The 18,727-nt window shown below is 55.9% G+C and overlaps 4 protein-coding genes across 4 annotated transcripts; 2 read left to right on the top strand and 2 right to left on the bottom strand.

The window, feature by feature from the left end:
* Nucleotides 1-7,900: 7,900 nt before the first annotated feature.
* IUM83_00160 (Myosin-M heavy chain) lies at nt 7,901-9,430 on the top strand (the record flags this gene model as incomplete). Its single annotated transcript, XM_067923903.1, has 1 exon — nt 7,901-9,430. One exon carries the CDS (start codon nt 7,901-7,903, stop codon nt 9,428-9,430), a length of 1,530 nt encoding a protein of 509 aa, XP_067789153.1.
* A 646-nt stretch (nt 9,431-10,076) lies between these two features.
* Nucleotides 10,077-11,404, top strand: IUM83_00159 (uncharacterized protein; the record flags this gene model as incomplete). Its single annotated transcript, XM_067923902.1, has 3 exons — nt 10,077-10,251; nt 10,846-10,972; nt 11,047-11,404. 3 exons carry the CDS (start codon nt 10,077-10,079, stop codon nt 11,402-11,404), a joined length of 660 nt encoding a protein of 219 aa, XP_067788728.1.
* Nucleotides 11,405-11,890: 486 nt separating this feature from the next.
* On the bottom strand, nt 11,891-13,501 carry IUM83_00158 (WRKY transcription factor 19; the record flags this gene model as incomplete). The annotated part of the gene is made up of 2 exons (XM_067923901.1): nt 11,891-12,524; nt 12,639-13,501. The coding sequence occupies 2 exons, from the start codon at nt 13,499-13,501 to the stop codon at nt 11,891-11,893; spliced, it is 1,497 nt and encodes a 498-aa protein (XP_067788727.1).
* Nucleotides 13,502-15,669: 2,168 nt separating this feature from the next.
* On the bottom strand, nt 15,670-17,310 carry IUM83_00157 (DNA-directed RNA polymerases I and III subunit; the record flags this gene model as incomplete). The annotated part of the gene is made up of 1 exon (XM_067923900.1): nt 15,670-17,310. The coding sequence occupies one exon, from the start codon at nt 17,308-17,310 to the stop codon at nt 15,670-15,672; it is 1,641 nt and encodes a 546-aa protein (XP_067789029.1).
* Between the last annotated feature and the right edge of the window lie 1,417 nt (nt 17,311-18,727).

Raw genomic sequence — 18,727 nt, 5'->3', positions numbered from 1 at the left:
AACTCTGGTGTGCTTTGTTACTGTACACACCATGTGCAGCCGAGGATCACTGGTAGCCTCTGTCGCGTTGGGCCCGAAGAGTGTTTGTCGTTGAAGTGGGTGCGAGTGTTGGTCCTGTCGAGAAGCGCGGTAGTTGTGGTCGATGTGCGGGGTAGACGGTTTATTTAATACTGAATTGCTACTGCTAGCCTAACATGCATGCCTCGCTGTGCTCCTACGCGAGCACAGGGCTCTCTTTGCGTATTTCTGGGGTTTTCCTTGACTATGTACTACCCTGCGTCTTTTTGTTTTCTTTTCATTTCTTTTCTACTAAATGCATCTTCCATGTTTCTTTTTCATGTTTTTTCCTACAAAATGCATGTTCACTGTGACGGCTGACCCTCTCGGGTAGCTGCCACAGGAACTTCAAGCCTCTGACCGCTAGCAAGCAAGCCAGAGCCTTTGCGCCGCATCGCTCTGGCTTGCTTGCTCAGCAGGCCAGAGGTGGGCCTGACATCTCCCCTGGTTGACTTCGCGTTGGCGGAGTCGATACTCATCCAGGAGTTGACGCCAATGCGAAACGTGCTTGATCTGCGCTTCGCTTTCCCAGGTTGCCTCATGCTCCGGCAACCCATGCCACTTCACGAGCCATTGACGTTTGCGACGTCTAGTTCGTTTCTTGAGCAGCTTCTCCACAATGTAGAGTTCTTCTCCAGTGTCCTCGTCCAAGATTAGAGGTACAGCCTTCGGAATCGGTCGATTCGGAAAATCCTCACGATTCGTTTGGTAATGGGTCAGTAACTCCACGTTGAATGTCGGATTAAGACGTTTCATCGTGCGCGGAAGTATCAACTTCGCCACGTTGTCGTTCACCATACGTTCAATCACGAACGGTCCAACCTTCTTAGCCGCTAATTTCGCTTTCTTCAATTCCGTGTTCTTGTTTACGGTTTTCAGCGGTAAGTTCTTCGTGTCGAGCAGCACTAAGTCACCTCTTTTAAAGACAACTTGTCTGCGCTTGCGATCGTAGTACTCCTTTTGTCTTGCTTGAGCTTCTTCCAAATTCTTCTGAGCACGTTCTACGATCTCCTGTCGCTCCTTCGCAAAGTTCTTCGCGAACTCCGCGAGCGTCACATCATTCTCCGATTGCAGCAGGTCTTTCATCTCCTCTGCCACAATGTTTGACACCTTACGTCCTGTGTCAAGTTCGAATGGCGCGAACTTCGTAGACGCGTTGACGAGGGTCGAATGCGCATATTCGATAGTCCCAAGGTGCTTAACCCAATCGTCACCGTGATACGAGATCATACATCTCAATGCATCTTCGAGCACGAGGTTCTGGCGCTCCGTCTGGCCATCTGCCTGAGCTCGGTGCGCAGTTGTCATGCTGAGTTTGATACCCATCAACTTCATCAATGACTTCCAAAAGTCCGAGATGAACTTCGAGTCGCGATCACTGATGATGACCTTCGGCAATCCGTGATGCCGAACAACTGCATCAAAGAACACTTTAGCCGTGTCCTTCGCGTCAGCTGTCGAATACGTTGGTGCATACTTCGCTCGCTTGGACAACTTGTCCACTGCAACTAGTATTGCATCAAACCCTTCCGACACTGGCAAACCCGTGATGAAATCCATTGACACCACTTCCCAGCATTCCTTTGGCACTGGTATCGGCATCAGTAGTCCTTTTTTCTTCTGGCTACTGGACTTCCATCGTGCACAAGTCTCACATGTGCGAACGTATTCCCTTACGTCGCGGTCCATAGTCGGCCAGTAGTACCATTGCGCTGCTTTCAGGTACGTACGTCGACTTCCAGGATGCGCGGACGTCTTTCCATCATGAAATTCGATCATGACATTTGTGCGAAGCTCTTTACCTTCGGCACACAAAGTCGGTAGACAGTTTCGCCTTTCGTCTGCTTGAAAAACAGAAGCCCATTGTGCTTGACGAACTTCTCCTTTCCTGCTCCATTAGACCACTGTTGCTTGAAAGCAGGGTCTGATTCGTATCCTTCCTGAAACGCTCTTTTCGTCTCAGGGGCCAAGTGCGGACTTACAAAATGATAGTCGACGCTGTTGACTTGCTGCTGTGCTACGCCAATCGGGCGACCCTCCCCCCGTAAGTTGACATCGTCGAGTAACAGGTGAGTATCATCCGTTGACAAGTTGCGCAACACTGCAGACTTAATACGGTGGTCATGAACTGGTGCGGCATTCTTCGCGCACTCGTCGTCGCAGTCATGAACCGTATACGTCACATCCGGAAGAGGTGCTTCATTCTCCTCTTCGTCTTCCAGTCCATCCGGTGGAGGCCGTGAGAGCGCATCCGCTACAACGTTCATCTTACCTCGCACATGATGCAAAGTAAACGTGTATTGCGAAAAGTGCGTCAAAAGCGAGCCATCTTTGGTGACACTCGTGGGTGATGCAACATCCACGAACACGCTGCGTTATCCGTGTAGACGTCGAATGGGCGTCCATGCAGATAGTGTCTCCACTTCTCCGTAGCCACTTTGATAGCTAGTAGCTCTTTCTCATGCGTAGGCCATCCACGCTCATGTTTATCCAACTTCTTCGAATAGAAGGCAATCGGATGATCTGCTCCATCATACTTCTGTGACAGAACTCCACCAATACAATGTCCTGACGCGTCCGTCGTCACGATAAACGGTCGCTCAAAGTCCGGCAACTTCAGCGTAGGCGCTTGCTGAAGAGCGAGCTTGAGATGCAAATACGCGTCCTCCACAGGCTTCGTCCAATTCCATGGCGCATCTCCCTTCGTCAAATCCCTCAACGGACGAGCAATCTCGGCAAAATCACAGATAAATCTGCGATAATATCCTGCCAAACCCAAGAAACTCAACAACTCCTTTCGATTCGTCGGAGTCGGATACTTGGCTATCGCTTCCGTTTTACGCGGATCAACGCTTACTCCTGCCTGCGAGACAACATGTCCTAGGAAAGCCACTTCGGACTGACCAAACGAACACTTTGCCATGTGCGCAAAAAGCTTCTCGCGACGCAGTACCATACAAACTGCACGCAGATGCTCCACATGCTCCTCCATACTCTTCGAGAAGACGCAGATGTCATCGAGATACACGACGACAAATTCGTACTTGTCGAACAGCTTGTGCATGAGCCTGGACCATGTCCCTGGCATTCCAGCCACTCCCATGGGCGCTACACACCACTGATACGTTTCCTTGTGCGTTCGAAACGCAGTGTACGGACGACTTGACTTCACCACCAGCATTTGATGATATCCCTGCGCAAGGTCGATCAACGTGTAGATGACACAACCTACCATCTTATCGAACAACTCCTCGATTAATGGCAACGGGATCTTGGCAATGACAGTCGCGTTGTTGAGATAGCGGTAGTCGAACACCCAACGCAACGGAATCTTCAAATTGCCGCTACGCAACCATTCAGCCCTTTTCGGCATTTGACCTGTGACTGGGTCCTTCTTCGGGATAGCGAAGATGTTCGAAACCCACGGCGAGTTCGACACTTCAATCCATCCTTTCTTCAACTTGTCTTTGACAAATTCTTCGAAAGCATCCTGTTCCATCTTCGACATGCGGAACGGTGCACGAGAGCTTGGTTGAGCCCCTTCTTCAACGTCTCTTCAGAGTTGACTTCGCGCATCAGAGGCAATCCGTCTGGTAATTGCTCCGGAAACACATCCTTGAACTCCTTACCGACTACGTTGAAGATCGGTTCTGGAATTCCTTCCACTTCGGGCACAAGTTGTATCTTCACCCGAAACACCTGCTCATACTCGCCTTCCTTCAAGTTGTGCGAGAACGACGGTGCATCGACGTCGATGAATTGCATCCGGTCAGGTATGACAACCTCCTCCTTTGCCAATCCACTTGAGGGTTGTAGTCCTTAAACCACGGTTTCCCAAAATGACGTCGTGCGACTCCGGCAACTTCCATTCCACGAACTCGATCGCTGGAAAGAAGTACCCATCCATGCTCACTGGCGCTTCCACGTGTTTGACATCCATCGCCGGTGTCAACGTGCCATCAAAGCGCTGAGCTTGAAGTCGTCTTGACAGAAGCACATTACTAGCCAAACCTGGCATAATCATGTTCGTGCTTGCACCCGTGTCCAACAGAATTCGGACATCTCTGCCATTGATGCGACCCTTCCTGATGAAAAGGTTACTCGTACGTTCGGACTTCACTGCGTTCACCTTTAAGGTCTCCGTTGTACTTGTTGGTTGCGATCCTTGCTGAACCAACTTCACTGGCTGCTTCTCATGCAACTCAGCTTCCTGCTCTGGCGGCGATCCGCACACACCAGACTCCAATTCCGGTTGCATCGCATGCAAAATCGGTTCTTCAACTGGCTGTAGTCCACACGAGCCAGCATCTTCCGTCATTTCTGACGCTGCAGTGACAGTCTCTTCCACTTGTACACGTGCCTTGTCCATGAGTGCCTGTAACTCATCCGCTTGTTCCTGGATGTCAGCCACACTCATAGTCACGCGATCCATGACGACAGTATCCACCTGTTCGTCATCCTCGAGGACCATGTTCATCCTCGGCTTACGCCCTTGATTACTGCCCGAGTTGTTGTACTTCGGCGCATTCCGCTTAGCCATTTGCGTCTGCTGCGGCTGTATCGGACATTGACGAGCCCGATGGGCGCTACTCCCGCACCGGAAACACAGGTTTCGGCGCATACATTCCTCCTTCGACGGTACCCTTACGTTGTCGATCTCCATCGGCACTGGTCCATCGTTGTTGCTCTTCGATCGTCTGTTGTCGTACGATCGGTACCTCGGTCTGTCGCGTGCTCCATCCGAGCGTCCACGATGCGCGTGAGACCGGTCATAGTCGAGCGCTACGGTAATAGCGTCGGTCAACGTTGCACTCCTGCGATACTGGACTTCCTCCCGAATACTTGACGGCAGACCACGCAAGAAATACATGATCTTGTCCAGTTCGCTCATCTCCTTGACTTGCGTAATCAAGTGCCTGAACTTGCTGATATAATCGGGCAAGTCTCGACACTGACGCTCCTTCAAGTCATTCATCTGGTCCCGAAGACGTTCTTGCAGATCCGGAGGCACGAACTCTTCCTCCAGCTTCAAAAAAAGTCTTCCACACTCTTCACATCGTCCTTCTTGACGATGTACCACTGCGCGGCTCCATACTTCAGCGATCCCGCTAACACAGCCAAAATGCGTCCACTCAACTTACTATCCTTCCAGTCTATGCTCTTAGCTAAAAGTACTGCTCCACCTGCTCCCGGTATAGTTGGAACGATTCCTTGAGCGTCCCCCGTAGCTGGGCATTTTATCCCATCCAGCTTTATTTGCGACAGCTGCCTTGACTTGCGCAGCTCGTCGATCAATTCTGTCTGCTTCTCCATGGCCGCCAACATACTATGCATTAGTTGGGCCGGATCCGCCATCTTGAACACGCGAAAACTTCGTACTTTGTGTGTTCACCCTTTAAACTTGATACCGGTGGGAGCAATATACTTTTAGGGCACTGACTAAAAGAAAGTAAAAGAGAAAACCTGTTAAAGAAAATAGCCTATGCTACTTCCTAAAATTGGCCGAGTTATGCGCTGTGGGAGGTCTTGGACTTCTTCGATGCCTTTGAAGAGGTCGATGACACGTGAGAGGTCGATGACGCGTGAGAGGTCGAGCGGTGACGGTTGTCGTCCTGGTCTTCGCTTCGCCAAATTTTGCTGTGCCGGGCTACCAAGAACAAAAACTGACTAACCGGCTTCGAGACTTATAGTGCTCGATTTATATGCGGTGCAGTCTTTTGAGAACAGTAGCTACTTGGGCAAATGGGCTGTCACCGGGGCCAGATGCAAAACAAATTTGCACCACGGCTGCCCTCCAGTTCTTTCCCACGGTCAGCGTACAATAATAGGTTGCCCTATTAATGTACCAAAGTCTCCCCAACAGCTGGGTTGGTCACGCTGACGTGACACTTACACCTCAAGCTGAAAAAGCCTCCCCTTGAGTGCCGTGCAGCAGCGAGCCTTCCCCGCAAGTGCTACCAGATGTCGCGTTGGGCCCGAAGAGTGTTTGTCGTTGAAGTGGGTGCGAGTGTTGGTCCTGTCGAGAAGCGCGGTAGTTGTGGTCGATGTGCGGGGTAGACGGTTTATTTAATACTGAATTGCTACTGCTAGCCTAACATGCATGCCTCGCTGTGCTCCTACGCGAGCACAGGGCTCTCTTGCGTATTTCTGGGGTTTTCCTTGACTATGTACTACCCTGCGTCTTTTGTTTTCTTTCATTTCTTTCTACTAAATGCATCTTCCATGTTTCTTTTTCATGTTTTTTCCTACAAAATGCATGTTCACTGTGACGGCTGACCCTCTCGGGTAGCTGCCACAGGAACTTCAAGCCTCTGACCGCTAGCAAGCAAGCCAGAGCCTTTGCGCCGCATCGCTCTGGCTTGCTTGCTCAGCAGGCCAGAGGTGGGCCTGACAGCCTCCTCGCTACCAGCGGAAAACGTACAAACCTCCGACCATGGTTCTTGCAAATTTTTCATGACCGCAATCGACAAGATCGTCAGGTACAGTACATGTACGTGTACCTGCACTTCCATGCCGGGTCAACCTTTGCATGCACACCAGTGGTTTGAGTGTACAAACAGCAGAAAACGCAAATGCTGAAACCTGACCAACGCGAGGAACAAGCTTCAAGTTCGCGGTCAGCCTCGTCACGCGTGCAGCGGAATTGGGTGAAGCAAGCAAAAGAGCTGTCCGAGTTTCCAATCAGCACGCCGGTCAGCATTGATACGCTGAGCGTGAGTTACGAGCGCTGCGGCAAAGCTGCATGGGGCCCTGCTGCACGCGAGGCAAGGGTCGACACTCGAAAAACACCTGTAATCGCGGCTAGGACAACCAAACGGCGAGCGAGCACTGTACGTTCTCACGAAGATGACTGCGGCTGACGCATGTCCAGCATGTGTAGCTCTCCGCCTCCGTTCTGTACGTTGCTCGCCCAAGTCCCCACTCCGCATCTTCGGGGAGCTCGGTGAAGGCACCACCACCACCAAACGATTAACGCGGGAGCTACATGTACCTAGGGCACCTCGCAATATGCAGTTCCCCGTTGTCGGGAGCCGTAACTGTACAGTACTAGTACTGCAATTCATGAAAATACTGCCGCATGCAGGTGGGCAATACTACCACTGCAGCATTGGCATTGTCCTCCGCAGTGGGCCGTTTCAGTGAAACTTTCACCGGCAAGCATTTGCCCTGTCTTCCACTGACTCGCGTCCAACGTAGCGCGTCAAACGATTTAGGTTTAGATTTACCGCCGCGTTGTGTGTTGTGTGCGCGGGGCAGACGAACGAGGCGTGGTACTCATCAGATACCAGCGCGCTTTGTGGCAAAGCGATGCTGGCATCCGTAGTGACCGCGCACCGAATTGGGGGTCGCACGTGAGTCCAGCCTTTTCTACGGAGAACCATGTCCTCCTCGGCGGACAATGATGGCGCCGCCGCGGAGCTGTCGCCACGCGCTGGCTTGGTCGACCACGTTGGCAACAAGCAGAGAAACAGTGCTCGCTTCAAGTCTCCGGTCTATCAAGACGCCAGCTGGAGGCTCGGCAGCGGTTCCCGCAGATTTGTCGCGCTGCGCTCTGTACCGTACCGCCTGAACGGCAGGTAGGCTGCGCGATAACCCGGCAGATGCGAGCCCGCTGCAAATCTCGCGTGGTCTCTGCTCTCTCTCGCCCCCGCTCCATTTGGTTCCGTGCGCCAGTGCCGAGACCGACTTTGTGCTCCGCCGCCCCACCCAGAGCAGAGCCCTTCAGTTTGCGTTTTCGGCCCGAATCGAGACAGCTCTCGCTTGTAAGTCGAAAGCAGTCTAGCTAGCCGCGGCGCGGTGCCGTGAGAGACTTGTACTGCCGATCGGATCCCAACGGACAACAATGAACACTATGATGGCCCCCAACTTGAGCCGCGCGGACGCGCACGCGATCGCCAGGCGCAATGAGGCGCCGAAGCAGCAGCTGCCGCTCCGACGAGGCCACTTCGGCCGCGTGCGCATGACCAGAGACGACATGCACAAGTACGTGGCCACGGCCAAGTCCCTACTGGACGACGCGTTGAATAAGGCAGGAGAGGACCGCCAGGTGGGCAGCGCCACCTACCGCACTTGGAAACAGCTCGGCTCCCATGCCGGGTTCAAGCGGTGCACCAAGTTCGGTGACAACGGCAGGGACCTGCACTACCGACTGCAGGGCACGGTGCGGGCGTCGCTCAATGACCTCATGGGCATCATGTACGCCGACTCGACGGCGCAGGCGGTCGAACGCCGCGAACTGCTCTACAACGACAGCCTGGACGCGCAGACCATGTGCGTGCTCAAGGAGCGCAGCGCCGAGAACATGCAGGAGCACATCTCGATCCGCTGGGAGGCCATCAACCTGAGCAACAACAGCCCAATCTACCAGCGGGACATGTGCTTCCTCGAGTACACGGGCGTGACCTCGGACGTCGACGGCATCCCCGTCGGGTTCATGATCAAGCAGTCGGTGGAGCGCAAGGAGTGCGTCTCGCTCAAGGGGTCGCACGGACTGTCACGTCTCGACCTTACGGAGATCGTCCTCCTGCGACCGACGCAGGATGCCAGCCACACCGAGCTGACCCTGGAAGGTGTCGTACGGCACCCCGAGAACCTGCCTGGATGGCTCGTCAGCTCCTTCCTCGGCAACGTCGCGACGTCGTTGAGCAAGCTGCCCATCGTTGTGCAGGAGCGGTTGCTGGCCCGGCTGCCCATGATCAGCGACTGGCAGTTCGTGCCGCACTCGTCGCGTAAGAACTGCCACGTGTGCATGAGCAAGTTCAGCATGCTTTCGAAGAAGATCAACTGCCGCAGTTGCGGCGAGGTGGCCTGCAAGTCCTGCATCGTGACGCGCACCGTGGGCGAGACGACCAAGTTCTGTACCAAGTGCATCCTCATGGTGTCGAGCCAGACCGAAGCGATCCCGGCGTCGGAGTATGGATCAGCCTCTTTCATTACTTCGTCGTCAAGCCGCGGCCGTCGCGACTCGGAGACCTCGGTATCAACTACGTCCTCGATGCACGGCAAGGGTGCTCTGGTGGTGCCGAGGATGCGTGTCGATATGAAGCTACTAGAAGATGCCAAGGCCAGCCGCAATGCTTGCAGCGTTTCGAGCACCGCCAGCGAGACGAGCTTTGACAGCTCCAACTCGATCTGCATGGATCGTCGCAGCAGCGACGCGCCCCGCTACGGCTCGCTGGATGAGGAGATTGTAACTGTGGACACGACGGATATGATGCGCTCTAACCGAAGCATGCCACCTTCGATCATCAGCACGAACGGCCGGCCTGTGCCTACTGTCGAGGCTGTTGAGGACTCCATCGCCCACCAGCGGTACCTCCTGCAGGAAATGTTGTCGCAAGCAAAAACCTACCAGCAGCAGTCACGGGCTTAAGAAGTGCTTCTGGATCTGCTTTCCGGTTGAAGAAAAGCACAACGACTGCGGCTTACGATGAAATGTGTGCCGCGTAGCCAGCTTTAGTTAATTGCGTGTGATAGCAGTGGGAGTGGATCTATAGGAAGCCCTGAGTAGTTTGTCGTGAGTATTTATGCAGTAATGAACTCTATGACTTCGTTAGTGTCAAGGTTTGTTTGTTCGAAAAATATTAACTGCGCGAACGAAAGACCCTTATTAATAGTCCGACCTCTATCTTCAAGAGCATTGGATAGCCTTGTCACCAGCCTAGGTATTTGTCAAACCATGAAGTCGAAGATAGCCTCGGTTTAGGGAACAAGTCTTGGCCACCTTATTCTCGTGAAAATGGCACCCGCGTAGGAAACAAGCGATGAGACTCGGAGGAGGCTAACCTACGACGTGAGGACGCAAATGAGGCGTCCTAGGTTCTTTGAAGCTTGGCCATTCTGGGCCAGAATGAACCTCTACTACATCGCACCACAGCCAGGGCGCACAACCAAAAGAACACTACAGCGCACGGGCTCGTGTTTGCCGATAAGGCGAGCGCGCGCCACGCTTGTGGCCGGCGGCGTACACGTTGCACAGTGGGCAGCATCAACTTAATTCATCTACAACTACAAGCGCGATGGCGTATTGTGGGTCTGTAGGCAGCGTCAATGTGTTGGCGATTATGAGCTCGGACCTGTTCGACGAGTCTCAAGAAAACCCGTTCCTTATCCAACAGCGGTCGCCGTCCCCAACGAAGCAAAAGCTGGACAGCGCTAGGGCGCCGCAGCGAGCCGTGTCCTTCATCAAGGGAGGTGAACTACCTTTGGGTGATCCGTCCGGATATCGAGACCAATTCGGCGCTACTTCTCCACTCAAGTCATCGTCTCAGTCAGCTCCAGTTTCGCCTCAATACTCGCCTGGTCGCACAGTCTCCTTCGCTGCCCCTGGGTCCGTCCCTCGTGGCATTTTGAAGCGACTGTCCAGTTATGAATCGGATGCGTCGACTGTACCATCAATTCGTGATCAACAGCAGCCGATGAACTCCCTGGGGACGGATTCCGAGTTACACAAACTTTTATATTCTCTGAACCGCTTTGGACTGGCGAATGATGCCGGTGGTGCAAACAGCCCTGGCAGTTCGCCGCAGGATCTTCCACTTGAATCCAATCCATTGTGGTTTCGTAAGAACGGAGGATCGACAGGAGGACAATTCGATCCGGTTGTAGAAGGACCAGAAAGCGGTGATGAGTTTGATGAACGTCGGGCATCTCGAACCAGTATGACGAAGCGAAGACGCTCAAGTAAGAAGAAATCTTGCGTGCTGCGCCAGGATCCAATGGGGCGGTCCCGTGGATCCGTCACATTTGCGACGGTAAAGAATTTACTGCGTGGTGGGGGACTCGCAGGGCGTACGGCTCTGAAGAATACGCCCGAGGCGCAGCGCAAGAAGAGCATGGGCACAATCTCGTCTCGCATGAAGATAAAGCAGAAATTCGTGCGACCGACAATCCTCACGGACGCCTACCACCGAGTGTACGTCTGTCTTATCCTCCATTCGTGTTTGCTGCACTGACGGGGTGCTGTGTTTTTGGTGTGTGTGTATACAGGAGCGACATGAAGTTGGGCACGAGACCGCTGAGCGTGTGCATCAAGCACGTTGCTTTTCCCGAACGGTGGGAAGACGATCTGTGTGATCGCGAGGAGGCGGACCCGGGCATGCCGCCACCGAAGGGCCAACTCAAGCGCAGTTCTTTCATTACCCTTGAAACACTGGATAAAATCGGTACTCGAGCAGCGTGCCCTGTGCACTTGATCGAAGAAGAGAAGCCCGATTATTCGCGCGTGAGCGCTCGCGTGGACAGCTACAACCACATCCGCAGTCCAAAGCGCGGTCTGCGCCGCCCATCAACTTGGCTTGCTGGTGCTGCGCTGGATGCGCGTGTGGAGTACTACGAAAACCACTGAGGCATTCGAGAAGTATTGTAGAAGTTCGTCTCTGTAAAGTCAATATAAGCTGACCCTGATCTCCCTGAGTCGGGCGCCTTCATCTGAAGTCCTGCGATTAAAATTTAATCAGGTGGTGCTGCTTTCCGGTGTGTCGAGGTGGAACGGACCGCAGAGTTGAAGGACTTGAAGGTGGAGGTATTGGTGTTCGACAAGATGGTTGCTCTCCAACACAGACTGATGTTTAAAGAGTAATGTATACAAGTAAACAATGCGACACTACGTCTCGTCGGTCATTTGCCGGACTACCAACAGTTAATCAAGCAGGCCGCCCACTTCATTCGTGGACTAGACGCTTGCTCCCTCGATAGTGCGAGGGGAGACCTCGCCGCCTTCATCATCTCCTCGTATGGTACTGCTGGCTCATGCGCCTCAGTCGAATCGCTGACAAAACCTCCTGGCTCCTCGAGCGTTGTAACAGGGTGCGCTTCACTTTCGCGCATCCGCTCATGTCTGCTGGACGACAGGCTCCTGCTGCTCCATCCGGTGCTGCCGACCACGGTAACTGTTGCCGTACTTACCTTCACTGTGCGCCATGCACATACCGTTGCGTTGCGCCCACTTGGAGCAGCCGCTAGGGTGGCCACAACGACGACCGCCGCCGTGCGAACGGCAGAAGCCGTCACCCTGCGAGCTCTTGGAACACCCCTCCACACGGCAACGAACACCACCACCGTGGGCCTTGCACATTCCGCGCGACTGAGCCGCCTTCACGCAACCGTCAACCGTGCAGCGCTTGCCACCTCCGTGGGTAATGCACAGACTACCGCTCTGGCTGGCACGAGAGCAGCCCTCGACGCTGCAGCGGCGACCTCCTCCGTGCGCTTTGCACAGTCCTCGCGAGCGCGACAAGTTCTGGCAGCCTTCAGCCGTGCACATTTTCCGCCGCTTGCCCTTCGTTCCCGAGCTAGCTGTCGGCGTACTGGCAACTCCCATGGACGACACACTGCTGAGCGCTGCCGCCGCTGCGAGCACCTTGGCTTGACTCTCTCCGTCGTCCGAGTAGGCGCTGCTGATACTTTCTTCGCGAGCACGCAGCGGCCTTGCCGGGAGTGTCGTGTACTTGGTTTCCATCTGTCCACTAGACGACGGCAGCATCCCCTTATTAGCGCTCGACAGGTCCTGCGAGTTCAAATCACGGCACAAGGACGCGATGTCCTCGAGCAGCGGGCGAGGCCCCCGCGTCGTCACGTACGCCGAGTTCTTCGGGTGCTGCCGTTGGTCATGGACGTCCGGCGGCGGGGTGGGCAGCAGCGCGTCCTGCAGCCGCCGCATGTCCATGCTGTTGGTGTCCATGGGCGTGGGGGTGTCCTTGTTAAAGTCGTAGGGCGACGGCAAGAGCGTCACGTCTGGCGTCGGGGTCCTCAGCTGACTCATCCACTCCTCCATCACCGACGAGAACGGTGCGGACGGCACGGCCGTGGGGCCAACGGGGGGCTGAGCCGGGCTCGCTAAATTCTGGCCCTGAGCCTGAGCCTGAGTGCTGCGCGGCGGACGCAACGGCCGGATCGTGTCGATCGCCGGGCTGCGTCCGACCGGGGTGGGCGTGGCCCCCACGGCCGGGGTCAGCGGCGTCAGCATGCCGGGGGACGGCAGCGACGACAGCGCCGGGGACGGCGCCGAGCGGAAGGAGCTGGAGGCCACCGCCGCGGACGGCACGAGGTCCGGGCTGGGGAAGGCCGCCTCGCGCGCCGCGGCCTCGTAGTCCATGGGCGACGGCAGCGTGACACTCGGCGCTGCGGGCGTCGAGGACGCGGCGGCGGAGCCCGGCGTAAGCCGCTCGTACTGCACGACGGGCGCCGGCTGCGCGGCCGGCGTGATGCGCTCGTACTTGACGGCGGGGTAGAAGCTGCTGCTGCTCGAGCTGCTGCTGGCGTGGTGGTGGCTGTGGCTGCTGTGGCTGTGCGTGTAGCCGGAGGTGGCGGCGCCCGTGGCGTTCGCGTACGCGCGGGCCTCGGCGCCGCTCAGGCGGTGGCCGTCGTCGGGCTCGTCCTTGCGTTTGCGGCCGATGAGCGACAGCATCTCAAAGGGGCGGCCCAGCTTATCTCCCAGCGGCATCGTGGCGTGTGTGTGTGGTAGGTATGTGTGTCTGCGCGTGAGTATGCGGCGCGTGCGTCGACTCCTTCGGGCGGTGCTGCTGTGGTGGTTCTCACGGACTAAACGGACTGCTCCGCGGTGCGGCGTGCGCTCTCGGAGGGCTTCTGAACGGAAACTGAGGCGGTGTACCGACTGTATGGTACCGCCTGTGATAGGGGGAGCGATGGGGAGAACAGCAGGAACTCCTCGAGTTCCAGATGACCGCTAAATCCACGCGTACAGGTTCTAAATCGACGACAAGGCAACGTGCAGCGGTTGGTCGTTTTGAGCATATGCAGCGTCCGGCACGGTACTGCGTTCTCGAGTTGCCGCTTATGTGGGCTGCCCTGCTGGTTCGCAGATCACCTATAAGATTTTCGACTAAAGCAGACTTTCGTGTTGGGCGGTGCCTCCGTCTCAACTGGAACAGAGATCTCGTCAGCTAAAAGCCGATTTGCACCAACTTTCGTATGCTTTCTGCGGTTCGACTCCAAGCACAATGATGATTATGTCTAACAAACAATCATCCCGTCCGGTTGAGAGGGGTGTAGGCATCCCTGCTGGACGTGCTCAAAATTGCCGCGCACTATCCTCACTTGTGGATAGGATCACATGGGCTTCGGTGGCAGCCGTCTGGAGCCCTCTGTTCGTTTTTGACCGTCAAGTCGACGACGCGAGACGACCTGTCTTTGCGGACGCATCTGGCTCGCTTGCCATGGCCAGGAAGCGAGCGCTTGCCCGCGGGGCATCGCCGCTGGCTTTGCGGTCAAATAGGCACACATTTGGTTAGAAATCGTCGAAGTTGATGTAGAAGTCCGAGCCCGCCACGGTGTCGCGTCGGTGAGACACGCTGAGAAAGCGAAAACTGCAACTTGACCAACACGCCGGCAACCCGAGGATTTCCCGCTTAGAGGCGGGTCTTATACTGAAGGAAACCCACTTCACCGTGTAGAGCTTTGCCTGGAGCGGGATCGATTCAGAGGCAACAGTTAGGATAGGCAAGTCTACTCCGATGATCGCGTGCCACACGCTGTTGGACGGTGAGACTGATCACTTCTCTGGATACAGTTCTCGATTACCATGTTGCGTTCGCTGGACTCAAGGCATCACCCAACCCTTAATCTGTGCTTGCACGATGAGCTCTGCTGTCTCTACGAGAGGTCCGACCTTAATTCTAAATCTGGCGTTCTAAATAATGCCCCACTACATGTAAGTTTAGTGTTGGCTGGTTACCAGTACTGTACACAAGCTCTGGGAGAAGTTACCGACTGTCGGGTGGACGTTCAGATAGCAGCACACACCAAAGAAAATCACTTTATAACAATGCTCCGAGGGGCTCAGTGGCCTTAGGTCAATATAACTCTAGCTCACCGGAAAGGTACACTCGACGCTATTGTGACGCCAGAATCATCTCCCCGTTTTGCCGCTCATGCTGTTCGCACAATGCAACGTTGAGCTGGCACTTCTCCGAACGGACACCATTTGCCGGTACTGGTTGGCACCAAAATCACTTGAAGCTATGTCCAGTGCATGTCTTATGTATGTATTACAGTGCGCTGTTACGTCTTTTGTTGTTGTTGAAATGATCGTTTGAAGTATGCCCAGCACACGACTTTTGGAGCCTGTACGATTAGCATGGTGTCGGGAAGCAGCACTAGCAGGCATTGCCTTGCTCCAACGACTCGTACGCGTAGGTGTTTCGAGTGCAGGCAAGCCTGGGTCCAATTGTATCGTGTACGCCAGCATTGCATGATTAGTGACGTCCCCAAAAGAGGGACATTGAAGAGGCGCACGGCTTCAATGTGATCCAAGCAGCCTTACGTACAGTACGGCAGATAATGCATGCATCGACACTACAGCAGTCAGGTTGAGAAAGATTCGTATCACTCATGGAGCTACGAGCTGTTATGGCAGGCCCGCTCTAGCCAAACGCAGATGTGATGCAGGTCCATTGCAAATCGCACATGATCCTCGTGAACCCCCAGTGAGGTCAACATTCCCATGACAAGCATCGATAACTGGGCCCCATGTTCACATCACGAAAACAGTTAGCTCTTCATTCGAGTTATAAGTTCACTAGATAATTACTACGTAAAGCATCGGCAGTCATAATCCCTGGTGTGTCAACAGCGAGGCCAGGATCCCCGAGCTCAGACCGAGGTCACCTCCGTGGTCGTTGTCATGCAAGCTGAAATCGCAGGCGATGCGACCGTCGAGACCTTCCCACCGGCCTCCTGCCCGAGCAGACGCAGGTGCGTCGAGCACAATCCATTCCTCCTGCAGGAGCGGTTGCAGTTGGCAATGCTGCATCGCTTGCCCCCGCCGTGGTGCGCGCAAAAGCCTCCGCCGCGGTCGTTGCGCATGCATCCCGGAACCTCGCAGAAGCGGGAGCCGCCATGCAGCGCGCAGAAGTCTCCGCGCTGCGTGCCTTTGTTGCACCCCTCGGCTGCGCAGCGCTTGCCACCTCCGTGTGCACGGCAGAAACCGCCGCCCTGAGAGCTCTTCGTGCAGCCCGGGAACTGACATCGCGGGCCCCCGCCGTGCGCCTTGCACAACGAGTTCGTCTGCGCCGCCTTGTCGCATCCTGGGTGTTTGCAGCGTTTTCCACCGCCGTGCTTGATGCACATGTTGCCTCCCTGGCTGCTCTTTTCGCACCCTTCGACCATGCATCGGCGGCCACCGCCGTGGGCGATGCAAAGGTCCTGGGACCGTGCACGCTTGCCGCACCCTGCGATCGAGCACAGCCGACGTATCCGCTTGGGCTTCTTGGCTCCGTCCTTGTTTGCTGCCGAGATCTTGGCTGTAGACTCTGCCGGCATGAGGGTGCCATTAGTGGGCGTGGAGGAGGACAGCGTGGGAAGTGCATTGTTGGCAACGGGCGATGACGAAACTGTTGAGAAGCCCGAGGACGACCCGTTCCAATCACTGTCATCGTCTTCCTGCAGCGACAGATCGGGCATGGCGAATCCGCCGTTAATAGCGGCCATGGCGGCAGCTGGCGGCTGCGCCACCTCATTGAACAGAGGGCCCGCGTTGGCCCCCTGCTGGAACGCGGCCATCATCGGTCCATTGTTGCCGAAGTATGGGACCGAGCTTTCGCTCAGATGATTGTTCACGACGTGAGACCCGGCAGGCGTAAATTGGTTCAACCCAGGCCCGGTGCCAGCACTGTCGAATGCGGGCTTGTATATGCCTCCGTCGTCGTAGAGAGGGTAATCGCTCACGGGCAGTGTCGCGCAGTCCTGGTAGGGCATGACGAAGTTGTCCATTGCAGAGAACGGGTCAGGCCCAAGCGATGTCGCTGCGGAGCGGCTCATCGACTGCTGCGCGTTATTGCCGGTGTTGTTGTTAGTCATCACGCCACCACTGGCAAAGCTCGGTTCTGAGCCCGCCAGACCCATCATGTGTGTCATGTCGGCGCTCGTGGGCGGCGTCATCATCATGGAGCCCGCCAGCGGTGCGGGTTGGTTGCTGGCGCTGGTCATAAGCGCTTCCGAGTCGTAGGGCGTGGGCTCGAACCCCCAGTTGGCGGTGGGCGCGCGCGGGGGCGCGGCGTTGAGGTTCCAGTTGTTGGCGAGCATACCCATCATGTCACGGTCCAGCTCGTAGGGCGGGGCGGCGGCCATCATGGCGTGGTCGTCCGCGCGAGGCTCGCTCTTGACCGCACCGCTGCTGTTGCTGCTGCTGTGGTGCAGGTAGTTCGCGGCGCTTTTGCCAATGGCTCGTTGCATCGCGGGGCTGCTCAACACGGCGGCCTCCTCGATGGCGTCGGTGAAGGACGTCGAGAGCAGGTCGCTCGAGGCGAAGGAGGGCGAGGCCGGGGACCAGACGGTCGCGGGCTCGCAGCCAAGTCGATCTTGTTGTTGTGGCGCTGGGACCCGTCGACTATCGCCGCCCCGCGCGCGTGGCGCCGTCGCGGCCGGAGCTTGATTCCCGGGCATTGAAGCGGACAACTAGAAGTGCGTATGCCGTCTCAAGGTCTGTCCGGAGACGCGAGCTCACCTTTTGGGGTTGGGTGTGTGCGCTCTTCTTGTCTATGCAGCGAGCCGTCGATGGCAACAAGGCAGGCGATCGACGAGGCCGACGGGGCTGGGTCCCTATTTATCGGGTCCTGTTGCGCTGGTAGAGGGGAATCGCAAAGTGAGCTTCTGAACGCGGGTCCGAGTGGAGGGGGCCTACAGGTCCGAAGATTGTATTTCGCGGCGATGCAAGACAGAAGTTGGTACGCATGCAAACGCCAGGGTTTCGCGAGAAACGCACGCGCGCAAATCTGGACTGGGCGGCGTTCCGCAGGGCAGCTAGCTCGATCGCCACTCGGCATGCTGGTGATTCATGGCGGTGCTGGTGGTGTTGCCTCCGACGCCGGGGCTGGTGCGCTGTCTATTCAAAGTGTGTCGGCAAGTCTGCTGAGGCATGCGGTGAAAGCCTGAGCCTGGATTAGCCAGGTTGAAGATGTCAGGCAAAACGATACAAGAGAGTAACAGCGGCCCTACTGGTAGGGCCGTATCATGTATCCCGGGAGAGACAACGCAGACCGCCCGATCTCGCGCCGACGGCATGGTTACGTGATGCCCGTCAGTCAGCCCACGCCGTAGGACGCGCCGACTGGCATGGAGCGGGCACGTCCACCCTAGACGCCCATTGTCTGCTGGACGGGATCGGCCGACGTAAGGCGATAAGACGTACAAGATATACTGTACCGAGTGCAAAGTGTATATCCCTTGGCGGCTGTGGAGTTGTGTTGGACTCTTACCTCGCCATGCTAGCAAAGCTAGCTGCCGTAGTGCACAGCGAAGGCGAGGTCCCGAGTCCCCTCGGTATACACCGGTTCTGTCTGCAAATAGCTTAGATGACAACTTTTGTCGAACGAAAGTTCATAATAGTTTTAATGGGGTATACAAAAACCAACATGTGGCCACTATTTTGCGTTTCATACCCATTCGGCAAAACAACCAACACGAGTGCTCCAGCTGGTGCAGAATCAATGGACAACTACGACTGGGAACCACGCCGGCTTCGGCCGAGTTCGCCAGCGCAAGTGTCCACGAGTGTCCTCCAGTGATTTGAAATCCAGGTTGAGACTTTGCATACAAACTACCAATGAACTGCAAAACTGTCTTCGGCTTCCGGTTTGGCGCCATAAAAACTTGGCGAGTGGTGGTCGGCCTCGATTTCGGTCGTTCTCGCTCGGCTCAGCACTCTTGCGGT

This window comes from Phytophthora cinnamomi (assembly GCF_018691715.1).
Source record: "Phytophthora cinnamomi strain GKB4 chromosome Unknown Contig53, whole genome shotgun sequence".
NCBI lineage: Eukaryota > Oomycota > Peronosporomycetes > Peronosporales > Peronosporaceae > Phytophthora > Phytophthora cinnamomi.
Note: the sequence above shows the minus strand (reverse complement) of the source record. Positions and strands in the feature narration are given on the sequence as shown.